Here is a 15,311-nt window from a genome sequence, read left to right as displayed (position 1 = left end):
AAGAAATCGGTCTTGGGAAAAGACTTGACAGCGGGGTGAAATGTGCTAATGAGAGGAAGACTAAGGATCTCTTAACCATGGAAAAATGCACGATTACAAGAGTGAGAGAGGTAAGTGGAAGGTCAGATTCATTTGACAAGACTGTAAGGAGTCCTGCTGAGACCCAGCCACTGGGTCACTATCTCCTGCAGGGTGCCCCTCTAGTCATGCTGGAGTTGGAAGGAATTGTTACTTTGATTTTAACAGCTTTTGGGTCAGTCACCTTTCCTGCAGATGGACTGGAGGGTAGGAAGGACCCAGCTGTGTGAAAACAGTACTTCCCTGAGGTGTTTTAGGAGGCTAAGGGCATTCAGAATTGAGTTTTCAGACATGAGACCTACCTATATTTCCTCCAATTTCATGTAAATTTTGGATCTGGCCTCTCATGTTCTGTGATGATCCGTGGCTAGGATGGAAAAAAACCTTTCAGTTTGTCTTTCTGTGATAATCACTGCCTTATCAATCACCATCTAGGTTAAGCTATAAAATTGGTATTTTTACCCCTGTGAACTTGTCAAAAGCAAGGACTTCAAAAAACAGAGCACTGCAGAATACTGAATCTGCCACAGAGGTAGATTACTGTGTCCCAATTAACTAAATATTCTATTCTATTGTTTATTTAAAGAACAGAATTATGTGGTAACAAGGGAAGGCTTTGCAGAAAAGACATTCAGATACAATTTACCATTTGCCAAAACTGTTAATAATTATTACCTTGCAGAAATAAAAACATTCACATTTTATGGGTTCTCTGTGTGGCAAGTCTATAAAACGTATGTTTTTAATAGTGGCATAACAGAGGTCAGATTGATTCTGTATAGAAGCCAATTATTAAGTAAAATACAAAGAATAAAATCAGTGGTTAAAATTTCTTTGACTAATGTAACCATAAATTAACAATTTTAGATTAGAAAAAGAGTTCTGCAACACAATGAGTCTTTGAAAAGGGAACAATCTATTCATTAATGGTTCTGACATTATTGTTCAGGAAAAACAAAATGTTCTGATTTACCCACCTGTTTTCACAGTGGAATCGAGCCAGGATGTCTTTGGCTTTTGTTTGGCTGTTGAGTTGAATTGCCATAGAGATTTTTGAATGCAGTGGAGCATAAACTCTTATCACCCCCTCAGGTATATCAGACTGCAGATATGGGGGAAAAGTGACAGCTCCCTAAAATCAATATTCAGTAGATTAAGTCTATGGCAAATATTGTTCAAGCTCCATTCAGAAGCAGTTCTGCATCTCTTTTGAGGTTGCTTGCAAAAATCACTGTCCTGGATTCACTTGATTATTCAAAAAACGTATTTACAGTCATATGACACAAAGACACAAACTCCTTGGTAAGTATCACATAAATGCACACAGAATAAAGAAAAGCCCTTGAATTTGAACCGCTTGCAGTAATATAAAGTTGAGTTGTTATCTAAGCCTTTTCAAGTTAGTTCTGTTAACACTGATCAGTGAACCAACTACTTATTTAAAAATACATGAAAATGATAAAGAATATCTGTTCTTCCTTTTAAAGATTAAATTCTCCTGAGGCATGAAGATTCAGTTCTCTGTTTCTGCTTCCTATAGCTTCAACTAGATTGAAGCATATGTACAGTAAAATATCAAAGTACCATATGGTTTCTGTTAATTTGAAATTTGACCTTGTGTAGGGTTCAAACGATCATCTATGATGTTTATCCATTCTTCCATGATTAATGGCAGATAAATCAATTAGCAAGGTTTGCATTCCAGTTCTAATCCAGTTAATACCATGCTGATCAGAGTACAATAGCATATCCAGTCTCTGTCCCTGTGTAATTTAGAACATCTGAGACACAGGGATTGTGTTAAGTGCTCTCAAAATTCAACTCAGTTATCCAAACAGAGTTTGCCTTCAATTTGCCTTTCATAATTCAGCTACCTGCCATGGCTAGTCTTTTATTAGATGCAAAACCAATTACTATGATCAATGAACTTGTCTTCCCGAAGGTGCAGTGGCTGCAGTAATTGACTCTGCTCAGAAGCTCTCACTGTATTCATTCCAGGGTGAACAGTTTTGCAACACAGTAGTCTATACCGCCATTTTAAACAAACATCTCTGTCTCTCTCCATCTGCAGCACAAATGTGTGTCCTATTCACAGTATATTTCAGTCAGTGCTGGCAAATAAATTCTCAAAAAAGCTGAATTAGCATGGATTCACAATTCATGTGTATCAGTGCTTTTTCTATTTTTTCCCAGCTATTCCCTTCTGTGTTTTCTCTGTTGTCTGTATTAGGTGGATTATTGTCTATTTCTTATAATCTCTTAATATCACTCCTTCCTAATTTATCTTTTGTTCTTTAAGACTATTCTTCAATAACTGCAGGGTCTTTGATCAGTTCCTTGATTACTCCTCTTACAATTCACCATCTCCATTCTTTTAAATCTCCATGGAAGACTCTAAAGACTTTATCTCCAGTTTATTAAAGGTAGTTACTACTACATATAAACTGCTGTAGGGACTGTATATGTTTTGTACACAATATGCTTTGTTGCCCAATTATATGTTACACCTAATAAGTAAGTTAATTCTAATTGTCTATTGAAGAATCACACCTCCAGTAAGTTCCTAAACTCCATATCTAGGCAGTGGAGAAAAGTTGGTGGCTTTAAGACATCCAAAAGAAGATTCTTGTATCAGACTTTCCTAAATCTGAACTGGAGCTCTGGATATCCTCAAAAGTATCCACCTCTCTGCCTTGATTATATGGGGAATAACAGTGCAAACTTAAAATTTAGACCCAGTTTCGGTGTCTATGTTAGGCAAACTGGATTTTTTCTCTGCTTAGGAAGTTAGTGCGAAGCTGTAAAACTAAAGCTTGCAAGGAGAATATCGGGTGGCCTGGACCAGAGTATGGGTAAGTGCAATTTATCCTACTATGGACTATCCTACTATTCAACTACAGATCTACATATTTGTTGAATATCTACAGATCATTGCTGTCAAGAGCAGTCCACATATGTCCATTTTCTTATAAAACAGATTCAAAACCATCATGTGTTTGTAACAGCTTATAGCCTGGACTGCTAGAAATGATTCTGTCTTCCTCACCTTTCTCAATCAATCCTCAAAGCTTTGTTTTATCAGAATGTTGGACTGGGAAACACATCTTTCAAGATAACTCCCAAATCAGCTTATTTTATATGGCAAAATTCCCTCTCTGCCCCCATAAGCTTTTATGAGATAAGAAAGGAGGGAGGCTGGTTAAAGATGCCCTTGAAAATTATAAGTTTTAATCACACCTCTGGTCTTTCAGGTCTCTCCCGTTCCATGGTCTTTCTCCTCAGAAGTTTTCTCACTCCTTTGTCAAACATCAGCTGCCTCTTGCTGTTGTTCATTGCTGCTTCATTCATTTTTCTCACTTGGGAAATCAGGAAGGATGGGATCTAAAGGGAGGAAACCAGAGCTGAGAATATACAGTATTTTTTTTCCCCATAAAATTGGTGTTGGGGCTTTAAGAAGGCACCAAATTTTAGGCAACAGAAGCTCTATTTATTCCCAGAACATATGTGAGTTTAGTAGCTCCCTCTAACAAACTATAGTTATTCCTTCAATGATATCGTAGAATTCATACCATATGAAACTTTTTAGTGATGTTTGCAGTTGTAGGAACGTTTTTAAGAGGTGGTTTTTGCAACACCCCTCATACCCTCCCTCTGTTGTGAGGAAATGAGGCGAGACTGTAATCATCTTCATGCCAACCTTTGGAAGTCCAGCAAGTTGTCCCCACTTTTGGCTCATATTATTAGTCATTCAAGTTTAAATATCTCACCTATGCATCTAGATGAAATCATTCTCTTACGCATTCTTCTGTATAAAAAATGATGTGGGATTGGTACCTCCAGAGGTCAATTCATGATTAAACGGATGACAGATAAGTGAGGTAAATTGCTATCCAGAGTTATCTGTCACCCTATATCATTCTAGATATAGAAGTCTCCAGCCAGTTTCCAAAGAATAGCTAACTGTATCTTCTAAGGTCAGTTTAGTCTGATTTCTACAGAGCTGCTGCATATAGCAAAATACTACTCTGTACTGGAGCCATAAAGAGGGAACCAGCATTACTCACTGTCCACAGGATGTCCTGGTACCGAATTAAAAGCCTCACAATGTGCGCTGTGGTGGCGGCAGCTTGCATTTCTTGTTGGTTTGCACGTTTCCCTTTGTAGATGAAGAGGTTTGGTGCAACGATCATAGAAACATTCCACAAATTCATTTTATTTTTCCCTTCATTAGCAACCACCTTCTTCAGGAACTGAAGAAAGGCCTGGAAAAACAACACCTGTTATGCTGAGTCTCACAAAAGAGTTTACTTCTTAAATTCAGCATTTTCAAATGTATAGCCGGCTTGAAAGCTGCTATATTTGCATTTGGAGGTAAAATTTTTGGGTTTTTTGCATTCTAATTTTGATTACTTTGATCTTTGCTGGCACAACCACTTGTGTCAATGACAGAAGAATAATTAATGTTATCAACATATACAATAATAGATTTTTTATCACTTATAGCATAATCCCAAATCTATAAATCAAGTACAGTGCCTGCATTAAGGCTCTGAATCCTGCAGTAATGATATACAGGTGTTGAAATGGAATAGCTGATTTCTTCATAGATTTCAAGGTGTCCATTTTGATGTATCTGGCCAAGGCTTTTTCTATTGCAATCACCAGTGTGATCAGCCCCTCTTCAAATGTACACCAGTCCCATATGTGATAATCTGAAGGAATTTCTGAGGAAAGTCTGAGGAATTCTGCCAATAGAAACCAGGACAACCCCCGAACTTCTATTCTGGGATAATGAAAGCAAGAAGAGCTCAGTGATCGTTGGCGTCACTTCTACACATGCATGACAGAGTCAAAGGAAACTCATTTCCCTTTTGGGCAGTTTATTCAGAATTTTGTTTGAGTGACTGAATAAGATGGATTGCAGCTGTGGGTAGAGTTTAGGTCTGCTAATGAGTTCATACCATTAAAACCACTGTGTTTGTACCTTAACATTGCAATTAAAACATTTTTACAAACCCAGGGATTGCAAAACAGAAACTGTTGGAGAAATTTCTAAAATCTCATTATAGATAGCAAGTAGAGATGCATTCAGTTTTGTCATCACTTTTATTTTTGTATAAAATCCTAGTAATAATTAAGACTACTCATCTAGCATGTGTTTTACATATACAACTCTATACTGATACGGACTTTGGTAGAAGGAATAACCCCCATTCTACACAGAGCAATAGTAGGCCTCCTAATGCTTTAAAGAGAGTTGTTAATCTTGTCCATTTTTACTGTATAAATAAATAGAGTTTAAAAAGAAAAGGCACCTGGACTCATAAAGCTATATCTAAACTGACCAGTGGAAACTTTCAGAGGTGGGGGACCTGCAGGCCATTGATGAGCAGAGGACCTGATGGAATGTCTAGGGGCTCCTAGGCAGCTTGTTCACCCAGGTTTCCTTTATGTAGAAACAAATCCAAAGATGCAACCAGTGTCTCTTAAGGTCAGGACATAGCTGCAGCCAGATCTGGGAGCTCCCTAGCACCCAAAATGCTTGTAGCCACTGTGTTTGTATCAAGAAGTAGTACATGGGTGTGGGTATGGGTTTGTAAAGCAAACCAGATGACACTGAGGTCCTGATATCCATGCTATAGATGTAAACTTCAGGGATTTTTACTTTGGACTACCTCTTCCAGTCTGGTCCGGTGCCCTGGAAGCCTTTCAGCCCTGGGAGTGCACTAGGCAAACTCCTCGGGGTGCAGCTTCTCATTTAACTTCATTCTGGAGAATTCCAGTTATACAGAAAACACAGAAACTGGATCTTCTCTTTCTGAACTATGCAAGGAACATGCCTCTTTGAAATGGATACTCTAGAATAAATGATGCCTGGGAGCCATTTACTGACACCGGCAGTTGGATATCTCCAGCAACTATTTCTTAATTGCTTGTAAAAGAAATGACAGCCAGGGAATTGGAACAGTTTTTCAAGGAAATTATAAAAAACACAGATTAGTACCTTCATGGTGCAGTGTCTGATCACTGACTGTTAGAAAAAAAAAAAAAGGGTCTCATTTAAAAATCAAAAGCACACAGATGGCAGATGAAGATAGCAAATGAAAAACTTACCTTGGCTGTGTCTCTGTTGGCTTCAGGCAGCAGCATGATCAACAGATGCAAAGCTTGTAGCTGTAACTTGATCTTGGAGATTTCTAAGAATATGAATAATTAATATTTTTGAAATCCCAGTTGCAATTGGTTTGTTCTAAAAACCTTGTTGGTCAGCAGTTCTAGAAAGTTAGCAACCACTGCCAGGTTGAGACTAGCATGTTTAGGTGTTGATTAACCATAACCTCTTTCTCAAATATAAAATCAATTTAATGAGTGGGGTTTTCCTCATCATCTTGGGTCTTTGCCATCTGTAATTTTCAGCTTTTCCACAGGGGGAGACAAGTCTTTGCCACTAGGGGAGACAAGGCTCTATAAAATTTTGTCTAAGTATCAAGGAGCCAGTATTTTTCAGTGCTACCCAGTTTCTCTTTGATATCATGGTCAGGATGTGTTGTGAATATGGATCAAGTATTTTTCCCCTTTCAAACTGAAATAGATATCTGTTTTCAGAAGATTTTCATACTAATGTTATTGCATAATTTGCTGAACATTTGTGCCATTAGAGTGGAGACTGACTGCTTATAACTTAAAAAGTATTTGTCCCAAATCTAGCACTCTAGATAAATGTAGAGCCCCTTGTCAGTTATAAAATACCATCATGTTTTCAGCAGTTGTTATATATCGACATGGTGCAATTCTCACTAGAATAGCTGAAGTGGAGAAGACAGGAAGAATAACTGTCATTTGCTTCCACTCAGGGTAGATGAGAGAGGTTTGGAGAAAAAAAGGGTGTGAGTTGTGGACAGTATATCTTTGTAAGAAATAAAGTTACTTTATTTTGCACAGACACCTCCTGTGCAGTCTTCTCCAAACTGCTAAGTGATCGTAACTGAATGCAGTCTGGGATTCACAGGGAACACACTCAGGTATCTGAAGGTTACAGGAAGGCATCACCCCCTTGCACCCTTTAAACAACCTCACGGATACAATGAAAACTTGGCTGCAACCATAAGTAAAGGGCCTAAGTTTTCTGTACTGATTTGTCTAACAAATTCACCACTCTGATAGTTTCACTGTGTCCTAGTACAAGTGAATTTACAATGAAGTCAATAGGCATGGCAAAGTACTACTGCGGTCTTCCTAGAAGATAAATGAACAAAATGTACTGAGAATGAGAGGGTGTATGTACACTGAAAACAAAACGGAACTGCCTGAAGCTTCCTGTGATCACACATATCTTTGTAAAAATAGTCTGGCCTCAGCATAAACTTTAAAAGAAATAAAATAGATCTAATAGAATATCAGCTAAAGGGCAGTGATTTGAGTTTACCTTGCAGAAATTTTCATTTGTGAAACCTATCATTTGTGTGAATCAGAGTCTATCTATGAAAGCCATTGCTCAGCCATCATTTGCTCACAGGTTTTAAATTTTACATTAAAGATTTGTGTCATTCACACAAGTCTATGTTATTAGCTAAACGCAGAGATTTTTTTCCATTTGAAAAGGAAAGCTTGCAGAAAATTTAAATGTTTAGTCAATGCACTGGGCCTTTTGTTCTCACTGCTTCAGAGAGAGAGAAAAAAAATGTAATGTCTACTATTACATTTTATCTAGATTTCCACATACTTTCCACTAGCATGATGAAAGCAGGCAGGTATTCTACTGTGAAGAGTGGACTTGGGAGTTCTCTTATAAACATTTTCAGCAGTCCTGCTGCATCATTATTTCGTACTTGGTTCCAGTCAAAAGTATCTTCATAAAATTTTGCTTCAAGTTCTTGATGGAGATTCTGAAAGATAAAAGGAACATCTGACCTTTAATCATTGCTTCTGACCCGGTAGTTTGAGATCACTTCAGATATCCTATTTCAAACAACAGTCAGGTTTACACCACAGCTGAATTAAAGTAAACCTAAACCAGTAGTGGTACAGTTAGAGCCATGCAGAGTTCAGAACAGGTTAACAAATCAGGTTCCTGGGTATATTTTGCAACCCAGGCTAAATTTAGTTTGCTATACCTAGATTTCTGCCAGTGACCCACTTAAAACATTTTAAAGCAAGACAATTTTGTGTAACGTCTTAGAACTACAAACAGAAAATTCAGTTCAACAGGATTTTTAATACAGCTGTTCTTTTTGTTTAAAACACTCTCCAGAGGTTTTGACCCTTAAATTACAAAGGAGTGGCATTTCTTCCTCACTGCCAGTGAACTTGCTAGATAGCCTGTTGGCATCCGAGTTCATGGGCCCTGAGCAAATGGATTTAACTTCAGAACTTCCTGTCCTTAGAATGATTGTTTTCTTTTAGGATAGCTATAATTAGATTTGATAACTTCATAGAAAAATAAAGATATCAAACCATTACTGTCAGAAAACCTCCACTCAATATTTGCCAAATAAAACACCCTCAAAAAGCACAAGAGAGGTCTAAACCAGAATTGATTACAACCTTTTGGGTCCCCATTTAATCCTCTTGTTCTCAAAAGGCTTGCTCTATAACAGACATCTATTTAGTTCCAGAGGGTAACTAATCAATGTTTCACACACGTGTGAATAGGAAACATTCAGTAAGTTTCCTAGTAGGAACAGAATTTGGCTTCAAACCCATATCACTGTTTGGAAAATGCAATCTCCTCAAAAATTTGGTGGGTTAATAAGATTGAAGGACACTATTGTAATATCAGGATATCCATAAATAATGTAGCTTTCACAATTATTACTGGCCAAACACTGCCTTATCCATAGGAAGTTTGTTGCAGATTTTGTGAGACTGTTTATGACAAAATATATTTGTAGCTAATATTCAGGTTTCAGATAATTTTTTTGTCAAATGTACTTTAATATTATGCAAAAAAAAGTTTAGTCCATTTAGGAAGAAGAGCTTTTAAAAATGAATTCTGTTTACCCTGTCTCACATGAATGGAAGGAAATTACATATCAAATATGGTCACACATAATGAAGTGGAAAGGTTGGCACAAAAGGAAATAGAAAGTCATTCAGGATTTGGAATAAAATGTTACAGTCTCATTTTTACTAGCCCATTTTACTGGTTGTAATCTGGGCTATCTCAGCTTCCTCTGTATTTACATCCTTTACACATAATCCATACAAACACCTGGATTAAATTCTCTCCCGGTAACTGACTGGAAAATGTGGAACAGAAATCTTCACCTCGTCAAAAGCACAAGAGGACAGAAAAAACTCTACATTTTTCTGCTGAGAACTGGGAAAATGATGTAGAAATAGAAAGGAAGATTTTTGAAACATAAACATTTAACATATATATCCACACAGGCAAACATATATGTATATTTTGTACACTAATCCCCCCCCTACATATATATATATATACATATGCACCGAAGTACTTTAAAAAAAAACATTTTTGAAATATTTTTTTTAAACATGACTGCTCCTACAGTAGACTATCATACAATTTTGGTTCACTGGAGCTTTTATTACAAACCAGATTACAGAGGAAAACTTGTATTAATTTCTTCTATTCTTTATTTTATAGAAAACTAACCTTTAATAATTTCCATATGCCTTTTCTTCCTCCAAACAAGACTGAAATAAAATTGGAATGCCCTCAAATCCTAATGTCACAATAATGTATGAAGGCTTTAAAGGATGAAATCTGGATCTGCTTTGAAAAAGTCTCTCTCTTGCTGTTTGGCTTGTTGGACAGACTTAAATGAAGCCAAAACTAAAATAATTTAAAACTTTCATATGGGTAGTCTAATTTACCACCCAGTATAGGAGAGTTACATATAAAGTCATATCTCAAAGCAGCTCCCTGGATATAGGTTGTGAGTAAGAAGTGAACAAGACACAGTACAGTATATTCTAAGAATATGAAAGTAATTTAATTAATTAGAGCACAGCCCTGATGTGTAATCTCTCTGGAGAGGTTGGAAAAAAATGAGATTGTGTGAAATAATACTTTATGTATTTGTATGAAAAATTAGGAAGCTGAAAAGTACAGGCCAGATTAGTAGCTCTGTCCCTTCTGCAAGATGTGGCACTTTGCAAAGGGCTGAGTGCTTTTATCAATCCACAGAGTCAAAGGGAGCTGGAATGCCACTGCCTATCTTTGGTGCATTTCACTTAATACTGCTTTTTCTTATACAGTCATTTTTGATACTTCCCAGCCCACCAGTGTTTAGCAATCCCCAACATTTGTGTAGCTGCCACAATGTTGAGACTTCCTGCCTCAGAAAGTAAGACTGGTTTTCTTGAGGATGAGAAAGTGGGACTGGGATGCATTATAAAAATTTGCTTAAGCCAGATCAAAAAAAACCCCAAATCTGGGAAAGAGGTAGACACTACTGAGCTCAGAAAAAACTTGTTTTCCTAATTTGCCTCTGCATAAGGCCTCCAGCTCCAGAAATCAAGTTAGTCTGGAGAAAAAATTGCAAGCATTACTGCACCACAATATCATGTTATTGGGTACCAACTATCCTGTGTTCATAGCCCACAAATAGCCTGTGAAAATGCAGTACTTGAGGCTGCCAAACAGTGAACACAGGCCAAATTTCTCTCACTTGGAACATGAAATTGTAAGATCACAGAAGATAAATGAGAAATAAAATGACACAAAGGTTAAAATGACATGAAATAAGATGTTTATCTGAAGTTCGCTCAGTTTAGCAACTCTGGATTTCTGAAATAAATTAAAACAAAGATAAGATCATAGCAACTTTGGACGACAGAGATAAACTGAAAGGATCCCCCAATGTTTAGTGGAAAAAATCTACATTCGTTGTCAAGTCTGTGCTTTATATAGAACATTAACAAATGCAGAGTGATAGACCACATGTTCTGTGATTTATAGGTTCCCAGGAACCAATCTGACCTTTCACTGGTAGGAATAGAAATGCTGAGCTACACATATTTATGTGTATGGTGAATTTGTATGTGCTGTATTATTTTACATAGAGTCTGTGATCCAAGAGACAGAAAACTGGCATGAGCATGTACCTTGACTCTGGAGGCAGAACCAGGCACTCGTAGAATTCCTTCTGTTTCTAAACCTGTTTCCTCAAGCTTGAGCAGCAACTAAAAGAAAAAAAAAAAAAAAAAAAACAAACCAGGAAAATACTCAGAAGCACTTAAAAATACTAAAAAATACTGTTAACTTTTTTCAACTTAGGTATCCTTGAAACTATTTTGGAAAAGATACATTTCTATGTAATTTGCTAATGAAAACAAGCCAGCCTAATTTGTCCTCCGTATTCCTGACCCTGAAATATGGAGTATGCAGAGTACGGAAAACTGATAATACAATAGGTCCTTCTGTCCTTGATTTGAGACTTGGCACTGCTATAGAAAAATTAACACATAAATGTATTAATAAAAGAGCAGATACACTGGGTAAAACACAATGGTGTTTTGAGTGAAAATTAACCTCTGAGAAATGTTTAAGTCTTTCCCTGAGGAGCACAATGGAAAGGTCTATAGATAACATATGTTTCTGAGAACTGAGAACTCAGATTAGAAAATGATCCCAGGATATTTTATTTTGAAAATTCTGTGAATAGGGGAATAGGCTTTCCACTCTAATTCTTTATAAAAAGAATAAATATGTTTTTATTTAACATAATTTAGAACAACAACAACAACAACAAATTAATTTCCTAACATTTATTTATACAGCTCTGGATTTTCCTCACTAGCTCTGCTTCCTGTCCTAGCTGTTGGATCCTTCTAATTTCCTATGGTATCTTGACAGTGGAGCTGTGGAGCTGATTGCAATGTCATATAAATATTCAAGTCATATCAGTCCTTCCCCAAATACTCCACACCACTTTCCCATTTGTCAGTATTTACAGGGAAATTTGTTGTACTTTCGAGTCCATGTAAACCTGTGTAATTGGATGTGTGCTTGTGTCTCTGTACCTGTCTTCAGGACAACTGCTGGATGTTATTGTACTGTCCAATAACTTATATAAATGATGTTGTCTTGTCATACAAACTTCAATGAGAAGATACCACTTCCATTCTGGAAATAATAGCACTTTGAATACATGTGAAATTAAAACTCCTGAGACAGCTCTCTGCCACTTCCGCACACACACACAATTTTGCATGGCGCTCTAATGTAACAAGAAAGGGAAGCAGAAAACCAAACATATGTTTCCTGAAGTTTCCTTTATGGTATCACATAATTACAAAAATTGAAAGAGATTCCCACCACAGATAGAACACACCAAAGGTGCAAATTTTGTCTCCTTGTCACAAAGTTTTCAAACCACAACATACAGACAGACAATCTGTAGACAACTTCAAGTCTGTAGTGTCTGCTTCTTTTATCTGATGACTCTTGACTGTCAATGCAAATGATCAAAAAGCAGATCTTAGTAGCCAAGCAGGCTGAGTTGTACTCACTTTTTGGAAGATGAGGGGAACTTTTATTCCAGGAACCTTCTTTTGATCATTCTCCAGCAGTACGGTGAGAGGGACTCCAAACAGACCATTTTCTTAAAAATAATAATAACAAATGTGAAAAAGAGGAAACACAGCCTTGAACATATCTTCTTTACAACACTAAGCAGCACCCAGGTGGCTGCCGTGGGGATGCCACAGCACAGTACCTCGTCCCCGCACCCTCTCTGAGCGGTTCCTCTTCAGCTCTACCCCCAGTGCATCATAGAAGGCCGTTAGCTCAATCAGGGAGAGGTAGCGGATCTTCTTCATGTCTTCAGGAGAGAGGTCTCCAACCTCTGTCAGTCCAAACCGGCTTTTCCGAACAATGAATTTCTATAGTAGAGATGGGTCACATCTTTATTTGCACAAAAATTACAGGAAGTTAATTTTTGTTTTGAGAGAGATGCACATATGTAATAGGAAGTCATATTGGGGTAGATGAATAACACCAGTGAGATGAATTACAACTCTATATATTGGCCTGGTATGTTAACATAACTTGCATCTATCTGAAACATAAAATTGAACTCGCTCATCATGTTCCTTTACAGTCTGACTGGTAAGTGGTGCTGGAGCAGAGCTATTAGCCTCAGTGCCTGTACTCCAGCTGGGGCAAATGAGCTATGTGCTACTTAATTATACTTTTGCCTGGTTTCATCAGGATGTAACATTTTGCACTGATTCTGCCTCCCCCAGAGTGTCTTTGAATGCTGTTGAAGTAGGTGACACATTTCATCATGGATGTGGTTGTATATCAATTGTGTGTGTATGTGTAATGAAGCAATGCCTGCTTTGTAGATTACTACGAATTTATGAGGTTTTATAGGAGAGTTCAAACTAAAGGTCTGAGGAAAAGCCCAGAAGCAAAATCATTTAGTCCGATGCCAACCTGCCAATTGACTGGTACTTTTTATTACTCAAGAAGCATGTAGGCTTACAAACAGAGCTCCCAGTAGTTAAGAAATTATTTATTCAAGCAGGCTTGAACTAATAAGACTTCATAATTTGGGGGCATGAGAAGATGTCTACATGTTTTAGAAACTGCAGTGTCATGGACCAGAACCAGGAATGTTGCATCATGACAGAAGCATTTGTACAAATGTCAAAATGAATAAATACCCATCAGTTTTTGACATAATTGTTAGACATAATAACCAAGTTATAGTAAAAAACATGCTTTTCAAAAAAACTGTTGTTCTTTGGTATTATATGTTTTTTTTTTTAAATGTAATTGTAATTTAAACCAGTAATTATTAGTCAGAGGTATAAATAAATAATATTACAACTCATCTCCTCCCTTTAGGGAACTGAGTGGAAACCCAATCTTTAATAATGTTTTGATTCTGAAGATTTCAGCCCAGTCGTCCCTTTTTTAAACAATTCTGGACTTGATAGATTTAACTCATCATTAGATGAAACCAGTCAAACATATTAAGAAAAATGTAAACAAAAAAATAATTAAACTTACACCAGATTTCAAAAGTAAGAGAGGACAAAGGACATCTAGATCATGTAGGTTAAGACTTCCTAAGTCACAGTGCACAGTGCACTCTTCTGAAGACTCATAAAGTACTAAAGAATATCTGTGTATTTTGATTCCAGTAATGCAAAAAGTCCAAAAGCAGGCAAAGCACAATAAGTCATCTTGAAAATAATAAAATATCACACGGTATACATATTTTCTAAGGGAAAAGAGAAGAAGTATGTTTGCCAAGAAAAAATTACAAACACTCCAAGCCTGATTACAAAGGGTGGCTACAATGATTTTCCACAGTGGCTGGTTGACTCCTAGGGTCACTATGATGTGATGCAGTGTTAACACAAGGTTTGGGACTGGGCGTCTTTCTTCTGTCTGTGTCACAATTTTCCAGTGATTTTTCTTACAAACAGTAGAGTCACAATATGCAGCACTGAAGGAGTCTATGTTATCCTGAAATTAGATTACCAGCATTTTGGCAAAGGATCATGTCCGATATGCTGTTTCTGTGTGGAACTATACAGTGTACTAAGATGGGCCTGAAATGTTTATTGACTCTTAGTTCTGTAATATCTTCAACTAAGCCACATCAATCACGGTCCCACATCAAGGAAATTGCATGTAACCCTGTGCAGGCAGTGATGTTGGGTTGGCTGTACTGTGAGCTGCAGGGAACATGCTATTTTATGATATATAAGGTCTCTCTCTGCAGCTCAGTATATGTCATCCATGATGTTGGTTATATTATTGTGTCAGACCTGCCCTGGAGAGAGTATGATATTGTGAGGACTTCAGTCTAGCCCTGTTGGCCCACCTTGAGGAAGGGAGGACAGCACTTCAGAGTGTAGGTGATGTTGCTCTGTCTAACAGAGCAAGAGGTGATTTTTCTTCTAGGGCCGGTTACAGTCTAAGCCATTATGGAAAAAAAAAATACCATGGGTGGCAGCATATTAAGTGAGAGAAATGCCAGTGTCAACAGCTACAATTGTTGACTTTATTCAGAAACACTCTCTGTGATGACCTGGCATATTTCTCTTCTGAGAACACAAAATGATGTCCTGTATGCAGAATAGTTCATCTCCACCATAGTACTGGCTTTTTCTAATACTAATCATTTGTGCATCCACAGGTCCATGATATTCAATGTGGCATCTTCTCTTCCTTGTATATTACCAGTTTTGCTGCTCTATCAACTGCAAATTGTCTGAGTTGTTGCAGAGAACAATTTGTGTGT

At 37.3% G+C, this 15,311-nt stretch overlaps 1 protein-coding gene across 3 annotated transcripts in view; it reads right to left on the bottom strand.

The window, feature by feature from the left end:
- The window catches only part of ARHGAP28 (Rho GTPase activating protein 28), a 75,771-nt gene that overhangs the window by 5,523 nt on the left and 54,937 nt on the right, over positions 1-15,311 (bottom strand). For 2 of the 3 annotated variants that reach the window (XM_032987679.2, XM_032987680.2), the window contains exons 6-13: positions 12,768-12,933; positions 12,562-12,653; positions 11,155-11,232; positions 7,802-7,964; positions 6,193-6,275; positions 4,143-4,340; positions 3,316-3,459; positions 1,056-1,210 (exon numbers count right to left, since the gene is read on the bottom strand). In XM_032987679.2, coding sequence (XP_032843570.1) covers positions 1,056-1,210; positions 3,316-3,459; positions 4,143-4,340; positions 6,193-6,275; positions 7,802-7,964; positions 11,155-11,232; positions 12,562-12,653; positions 12,768-12,933 — 1,079 coding nt within the window. Of the gene's footprint in view, positions 1-380; positions 446-1,055; positions 1,211-3,315; positions 3,460-4,142; positions 4,341-6,192; positions 6,276-7,801; positions 7,965-11,154; positions 11,233-12,561; positions 12,654-12,767; positions 12,934-15,311 lie in introns of all 3 variants that reach the window. The other variant, XM_009964026.3, reaches the window with a different exon arrangement.

The sequence above is a fragment of the Tyto alba genome, unplaced genomic scaffold (assembly GCF_018691265.1).
Source record: "Tyto alba isolate M040663 unplaced genomic scaffold, T.alba_DEE_v4.0 Super-Scaffold_27, whole genome shotgun sequence".
Taxonomy (NCBI): Eukaryota; Metazoa; Chordata; class Aves; order Strigiformes; family Tytonidae; genus Tyto; species Tyto alba.
Note: the sequence above shows the minus strand (reverse complement) of the source record. Positions and strands in the feature narration are given on the sequence as shown.